At 37.3% G+C, this 8118-nt stretch overlaps 1 protein-coding gene across 1 annotated transcript; it reads right to left on the minus strand.

The window, feature by feature from the left end:
• Window positions 1-424: 424 nt before the first annotated feature.
• On the minus strand, window positions 425-5475 carry LOC102942869 (islet amyloid polypeptide). The gene is made up of 4 exons (XM_037889746.2): window positions 5149-5475; window positions 4648-4744; window positions 4375-4509; window positions 425-1545 (listed from the first exon to the last, which is right to left on the minus strand). The coding sequence occupies exons 2-4, from the start codon at window positions 4725-4727 to the stop codon at window positions 1356-1358; spliced, it is 405 nt and encodes a 134-aa protein (XP_037745674.1). The 5' UTR covers window positions 4728-4744; window positions 5149-5475; the 3' UTR covers window positions 425-1355.
• Between the last annotated feature and the right edge of the window lie 2643 nt (window positions 5476-8118).

Raw genomic sequence — 8118 nt, forward strand, 5'->3', positions numbered from 1 at the left:
AAACCACAAAGTGAATCAACCCATGCAGAGTATTCAGGTTTAATTTACTTTTCCACTAATGGTGCTTTTCAATGAGAAGGCATGAGTGGCCTACAGAACTTCTCCTAAAAGGTTTTCATAACTTGACAGAATTAAGAAGCCACCATCCTGTATGTGGTTTCCTGATGTCATTAAACTTTTAATTGAGAATATGATGAAGAGAAACAAAAATTCCTATTGTAACACACTGGATGAGACAGTTTTTCTGAAAGCCTGCGACACAGATTAAAATGTACATTTCATAAACGTACACTGATGTTGTGCTGGGATAAGACCAAGGAAAAGCTTATTGTGTCAAACTGCTCTTCGATTTTAATGAATTGCTTAGTACTAGTAAATATCAGTTTGAAAAAATCCTTGTCATGAAAAGATTTTTTTTTCAAAAAAATATAAAGCTATCATAGGTAACTTAATGCTTTTGCTCACTTTCTTTTTAAATCAGTTTATTAATTCAGTTCAGAGAAGGGAACACACAAAGAAAGATGCCAGTTCTTTTGTAGGACATGCTTTTAAGAAGAATACAAAGTTCTTGTCACCCGATTAGCTGGGTTTCCTTGTGCTCAGCTTTATAATTTACTGGTTCTCATAGTGGTTAGAGTTAAGTGAGCTAAAATTTAGATATAAACCCTTAAATACCCTTAAATTTTAAACCCTTAAAATACCATATTGCAATATGCAATGAAACCTGTACAAGAGATCACCCTTATTAGACTAAAATATTTTTCAGTGAGAAGGGACCATTATGATCATCTAGTCTGAGTTATATAACATAGGCCATAGACTTTCACCCAATAGTTCTTGCTTAGAGTGCAGTAAGGGACTATAACCCCTCTAAAGTAACTCCAAAAATACTGAGTACAATTCTGCTTCACTTACATTAGGACACAAGCTCCATTAACCAACTGATTTTTGTTAGCTCCCTGAGTGGTTGTTTAGGACAGGTTTCATTGTTTTCTCCTCACCCAGCTGGGACTATAAAGACATACACATCATGGTTGTCTTTTTAATCTTTTTAATTAAAAAAAACCCTATAGCAATTACATTTCAGTTTATTTTTGTGATTTATTTTCTTTTCACAAAGGAATGTAATGAGCAGATTTCTGAAGCGTTTAGTGAATTCAAAACCATACCCTATGCATGTCATCATACATGCATAGTGAAATGAGAACCATGAAAGTCACATACACAGACACACACACAAAGAAAACAAGGCACTGTTAAGAATGTATAGGTAGTAAATGACTAAAAGGTTATTTATACATAAAAACTGGAGAGGAACTCCTAATTAGGAGTGCAGCAGTAATCATTTCAACACGCTAAAGCTGTAGATAATTTAGGGGTTCTCTGTTTAAAAGCCCAACTCGGTCCCTCTTGCCATATGTATTGGATCCCACGTTGGTCGGTGAATAAATTGCTCCGATGTTGTTGCCGGATCGAACTAAAAAGTCAGCCAAACGTTGCGTCACACATGTAGCAGTGTTGCATTTCCGTTTCTCCAAGCGGTGACTGGTAACATAAAACAAACAGAGCCATGGTGAAGTCTCATGATGAGCAATCAAATATGCCACCTCTAAAAGGCACTTTCTAACTGATAATGTAGGAGTTCTTTTAATGTGAGCACAAATATGTGAACAGTACAATATTCCTGCCACCTACTTTGTGCCTGAAAAAAAAATCACATTGTATGCTATTATCTATTTTAATGATAGGTGTAGGTTAAATTCAAAAACCTCAAGATTCATATGTCATTTTTATTGATATTCAGCACAGTAGCTTCTGGCACCTAGAATAACTGTAATAATAGTATAGTTAAGTCAGTAAGTGACAACAATGATTTAGCTCCAAGATTAACTTTTGTGGCTATTTAGAGAATTTTCTGATTCATGAGACTGATTAGCATGATAATAATCACTTACATTTATTCAGTTCCCTTAATCTCAGAGGGCCCCATACTGGTCCCATTAAAGTCAATGGCAAACCTTCAGTTAATTTAAAAGGCAGCAGGATTGAGACTAGGGCTATGGGCCAGATCCTGAGAGGTGCTCAGCATCTGCATCTTCCATTGGCTTCTGTACCACTCAAGCTTTGGCTCTGTACAAACAGTAATTTCTTCACTACTGAAAATCAGCCACTTCTGTTGGAGCACAGCAGCATGGCAATACTGCTGTGGTGGGAGAGAGCCATTTTTGGACAGGGCCCTATCTTTCTTACAAAAAGTTCCACTGAAACATCCGTGTGCAAAGAAAACCTCAGTTTTAAGGTTGTATCCAACTGACCCCCACACAGTAAGCTGCTGGGGACTCACTTCAGAAAGAGGAAGAGTTGAGTTCAAATCTTTGGTTCTGGGGAGCTCAGGGATTTCAAAACTTCCTTCTTAGACCATTAAGCCATGCCCTTAAACAGACACTCTTTGCTGTTGACAATAGTTCCTGAAATAAGGACCATCTGTTCCAAAGGATTTCCCTATACTTCTTCAAAGTAATCTCTATACTGATTTCAGAGTAACAGCCGATGAAGTGAGCTGTAGCTCACGAAAGCTCATGCTCAAATAAATTGGTTAGTCTCTAAGGTGCCACAAGTCCTCCTTTTCTTTTTGCTCTATACTGATGTGACATGAAGTAAATTACATTTTTAGATGAATACGTCAAATAATTCATTGCAAATAATATGAGTTTTGGCAATGTTACTCTGACTAATTCCTGATTAATATATTTTCCCATTAGTTGACTAGGTCTAGTATTTAAAATGTCACATTATGTTTCAGCAGTGTGATTTTGAATCTAAGAGCCCAGGTGAAATAGAAACTGTGTGCTAAATGTCTGAGCTGTAACAGCTGTTGGTTAGCAAATGGGTAATAGTTTATAAGTGATTCATATTTTAAACATGTCATATTTCAGTTAAATGGTAATTTAGGGTCTGATCCAACTTTCCTTGAAGTCAGTGGGAGTCTTTCTATTGACTCCATTGGGAACTTGATCAGGCTCTTAAAGCCTAAATAGAAAAGACATAACATACTATCACACAGCCAGCAAACAATATACCATGGATGGGAAATTTGCTAAGTACCTTCACCTGGAAGGACAAATCAATCACTTATTCTCATGAAATTGCTAATCTGTTCATGAAGGCAAAGCTTCCATTCACTTAAATGGTACGGGCCCAGGCCCTAAAACTCTGGGCCAATATTTTTACAATAGTTAACTTTATGAAACTGATGCAGCAAGTTATTATATATTTTATCAATACCTAACATTATTACACAGTTGAACAAAATGACACAAAAACTCATCATGGCTGTTAGCTCGCTAGGGACCTGATCCTGCAGCCTTTATTCAAGTGGGAAGTACCATTGGTTTCAGTGGGGGCTGCTTACTTTAAAGAGGACTGTCGGATGGGGCCATTGACGAGCAGGGTATCAGACCCCAGACTTGAAGAAAATATCTTGTAGAGAAATGTTTGATTTTAACTGTTTAAAATAAAGAGGACTAGCTATAAGAATTCTGGGATTGTGTATTCATTACGCATATTATATTAGAGGATAATCATTTTGGTTTGTAATAATCATTCTTTAGGTTGGAAGAGATACTGTGATCAGAGGTAACTATAAAAAGAGGTGTATTTAATGTCTGGTGAAGGAAAATCACGTAAAGACACAGTAAGCAGACAGACCAGATAATGTAGCTAACTTTCCTAGTGTTATTCAATACTGTTTATCACCTAGTATAAACTCCAAATTCTTTTAAAACTGCTATTTGTATACATCAAGAGTCTATTGAAAATTACACTTACGCATCTGTAAATGTACTACAAACTAGTGACAAACTCTTTCTATTGATTCTTGCTATGCTGAAATTGCTGTTTATGTCAAAAATCAGCATTCACCTACTGAAGACAGTAATATTTTAAAATAATTAAATTCACTCCAAAAGGAATTCTGTTTTACATGGAAAGAAATGTCATATGTCCCCCCCTCACTCAGGCATGAAAAATTAACATTTAAATAGCAGATCCCTTTCAGAGTAAACCTCCTTTCACAACATAACCTAAAAATTGTGTGCTGAAAATTCAGAGAACACATTTTGAAAGCTTTTCAGATTTCCATAACAGATCTGGTAAAACTGATTGTCTTTCCAACTATATTTCACTTTTTAATTTGAAATACTTTGCTTTACAGAATGGCTACATTTCTACCAAAAAGGATATTTTAAGCTCTCTTTGAGAGAATTTGAATAGAATTGAAGGGATCTAACAGAAAAGAAAATTGCTGGCATAAATTATGCTTCTTAATTTAATTCTGTCTGGTTTGAATAGAAGAATGCAGAAGAGATTTGATACCTTTTTGGCTTTGCTGCAGCCGGTTGTGGTAATGCCCGGTTAAGTCCCCAGGGTGTATTCCTTGACAGAACTGGTAATAGCCATCCTTGTCTGTTGGAAGTCCCATCAGATAGATCGTCAGCCACAGAGAATAGTCTTTAAACAATAACAAAATAAACAGTGAAATTGAATAACCCTATTTTGCTCATATTGTTTGATGGCAAAAGTGAATAATGCAACAGTCTGAAACATCTGATTTCTCATTAAAAATAAATAATATTTTTCATTACTTACCTTTCCATAGGTGTAGCGTCCAAGTAGCTTAAAGTAACAGAGAGCACAATGAAGACAACTGTCAGCTTTAGGTTGCACATCTTTCCTTCCTAAGTTTCTGAAAAGAATAATAGTTCAAAACAAAAAGAGAACCTAAGTACTACTCAACATACAATAGATCTGACCCTAGTGCTGTTCTAAACAGCCAATAGTTAATCTCTTCCATTAAATTAGAGCAAAAGCACGATCAAACTTTAGTGACACAACAAAGATAAATTCAGGTGGCTCTCTAGTAAATTTTGGCATCTAGTGGATTAAATCCTCTTCCCATCTTCCTTGCTTCCCCCCGCCCCCGCAACATTTTCTAAATTTCAGATTGTGGTTTCAGCTACAGATTGTACCGAGATCTTTCTTTTAGTCTTTCTCTGAATAATTCTGTTCCTTAATAATGAGGCAGATTGTGCCCCCTTTAAAGTGTGTGTAGCTTTATATCTTAAATTACAGAAAGGATAAATCATTTACCTTGTAGTGGTCAAGGAACTAACTGAAGAAGTTCAACACACGTCTGTATTAGCAGGAAGGGTACATGCAACAATTCCACGCTTGCATCTGACTCTGCAGTATCCCTTTTTTCTCCCCTCCTTGCTGGCAAGTAATACAGCTCTTATATACCCTTCACACCTTTCTCAGCTCTGACATCAGGCAGCACAGAGAGACTCTGTCATTCATTTCCATCCCTATAGATAGAAAGTGCCCCAGAGATGAGAAGAGGTAGATGGGTCATTATTATATTAACACATCAGTAAATATTAACCTAGCCTATGCAGGATGCCCTCATGAAGCTACTGTGATATTATATTACACAGAGAACTGAAGCCACAATTTTACAGTTCTAATAAGATGCTGAGGTCATATTTCCTGGGGGCGTTTTCAAGGGCTAAATAACGTAAGAAAAAATTATACAGGAAGCAAAATGAAATACCAGATCAAAAGTAACTGAAACACAAAATAGACAAAAGTACTGGAAATCATGGAAAGGAGAAAAAATGATAGAGATTTGTAATAGATACACAAATATAGAAACCAAAATCAGAGCAAATGACAGGAAAGGATGAAACCTAGATGAGGAATGAGAAGCAAGAGGATGCGATTAAAACTGACCAGTAGGAATAGCTTGAACATCCACAGAGAATAAGTTGGATAACACTTTCAGTTGAGTATAAGTTTTCCTGTTGCTAGTACGTTCTCTCTCTAGATATAGAATATTTCATACATGAAAAAGAAAATAAATTAATGTTGTTAAGGATGTAAAGTCAGGCATATAAAAGTTAAGAAATTACAGAATAGAGGTTGCCCACGCAGTCTTCTTTCTGCCTCCTTGTGAGTATGCATTATGCTACAGAGTAAAATTTTCAGAAGCACCTAAGTGGGTGGGAGACAAAGTCCTCTTTTCAAAAGTGACATGAGGCCAGATTTACAACAGTATTTAGGTGTAAAAAATGCACATAGGCACCTATTGGGATTTTCAAAAGTGGCTAAACAGGTAAAGCACCTAACTCCCATTTAAATCAATGGGATTTAGTAGCCTAATCTGTTTACTTAAAAAAATCCTTCTAAGTGCCTATGTGCATCTTTAGGCACCCCCTCCCCCAAAGAAGACACTGTAAATCTGCATCCTTAAGCTTATGAACTTCTGTTTTGAAAGGGAAACTTAAGCTCCTAAATCACTGTGGAAAGAAAAGGAGTACTAGTGGCACCTTAGAGACTAACCAATTTCAAATAAATTGGTTAGTCTCTAAGGTGCTACTAGTACTCCTTTTCTTTTTGCGAATACAGACTGACACGGCTGCTACTCTGAAATAAATCACTGTGGATACATCTATACTGCAACTAAAAACCCACAGCTGGCCCATGCTAGCTGACTAGGGCTTGAGGGGTGTGGGCTAGAGGACTGTTTAACTGTGGTGTAGATATTTGGGCTCAGGCTGCAGCCCGGGCTCTGGGACCCTGCAAGGTGGGAGGGTCTAACTGCAGTGTAGACATACCCTTAAACACTTTTGAAAACTTTACCCACAGCCTTTAATCACATTTTTCCTACAGGTTCTCTGCCCATTCAGGGTACTGGGTAGTTTTCAGTGAATGAAGCAACAGTTTAATATTTCTTTTTATCCTTATCATTCATTATGCGGCTATGTGCCTGATGTAATGCAAGTGTTCCAAATTATTTTATTTCCTCTTAGAATTTTCTGTTGTGATCATCACTGTTGCATGTAAATGCCTTACAAATGTTAATGGATTATTAGTCCCACTTTACAGATGGGGAACTGTAGCACAGAGATGTTAAGGCCAAAATTTATGTAAGTGTCCAAACTGAAGTGCCTCAATAATTGGCATCCAACTTGAGATGCTTAGGGCCTGATCCTTCAGAGGTGGCAGGTACCTACAACTCCCACTGGCATTCAATAGACTTGTGAGTGCTCAGCAGTTGTGAAAAATCAGGTAGCTCAAGTTTTGCACACACAAAATGAGAATCACACTGTTATTGGCCACATCTGAAAATTCTGGGTTAAGTGTTTTGTCTAACACTACACAGGAAGTCTGTGGTGGAATCAAAGATATTGCCCATTTCCCCCTGTATCCAAGCCCAGTGCCTTACTCACAAGTCAATGCTCTCTTGTTACAGCCCCCTGCCTCATTATTACACACTTTCCAGTTTCTCTAGTGGATAAGGCAAGGTAGCTAGAGGCAACAGCAGCATCAGTTATATAACCTTGGCTTATATTCTATCTATGCTGAGCACTGAGCCAGATATCCTGTGGAAAAAGTAGCATGTGATCATGTAACTGAAGACTATTATAATGCATATGAACAAGGGGCAGAGTTAAGGTTGCCTAGGCACACTTATTTCTAATTGGCAGCCATTCCTAAGTTCTGAGTGCTTGACTTGCAACCATAACATTCTTTTCATGTAGTTTTTTGTCTTTGTATAACATTTACTAAGTTTTTAAAAACAAAAACTGGAAACCTAGAAATGTATAACCAAAAAGCCCTTTCACATCAGTTGTCAGCACAGGTTTGAACTGATACTGTCAGATCTATAGCACAGAGCACCACTACATGAGCTAAAGGAGTAACAATTAGCAGCAGTAGACTATTATCCAGTTCGAAGAATGTCATTAGAGTGGGGGACACACTTTGCCAGTGGGTTACACAACTACATTATTTGCGAGACAGCAGTAGAGTATTGGGAATTAGTGGTCCTGGATTCTATTTCTGGCTTTGAGGCAGGGGGATTGTGGTCTAGTCCTTAGAATGGTGATAACAGTTGGCATTGATAGATTTGGTATCCTGAAAAAGCAGCAGGTGAAGTGGATGCAGATAGGTCTTCTGTACTTCAAGGACTGGACCAAAATTCAAAAATGTGTGCTTTAAGTTAGGCATCTAAATCCTGAAATAAATGGTAGCTGCTGGGTTCTCAGCACTTTTGAAAAA

This window comes from Chelonia mydas, chromosome 1, assembly GCF_015237465.2.
Source record: "Chelonia mydas isolate rCheMyd1 chromosome 1, rCheMyd1.pri.v2, whole genome shotgun sequence".
Taxonomy (NCBI): Eukaryota; Metazoa; Chordata; order Testudines; family Cheloniidae; genus Chelonia; species Chelonia mydas.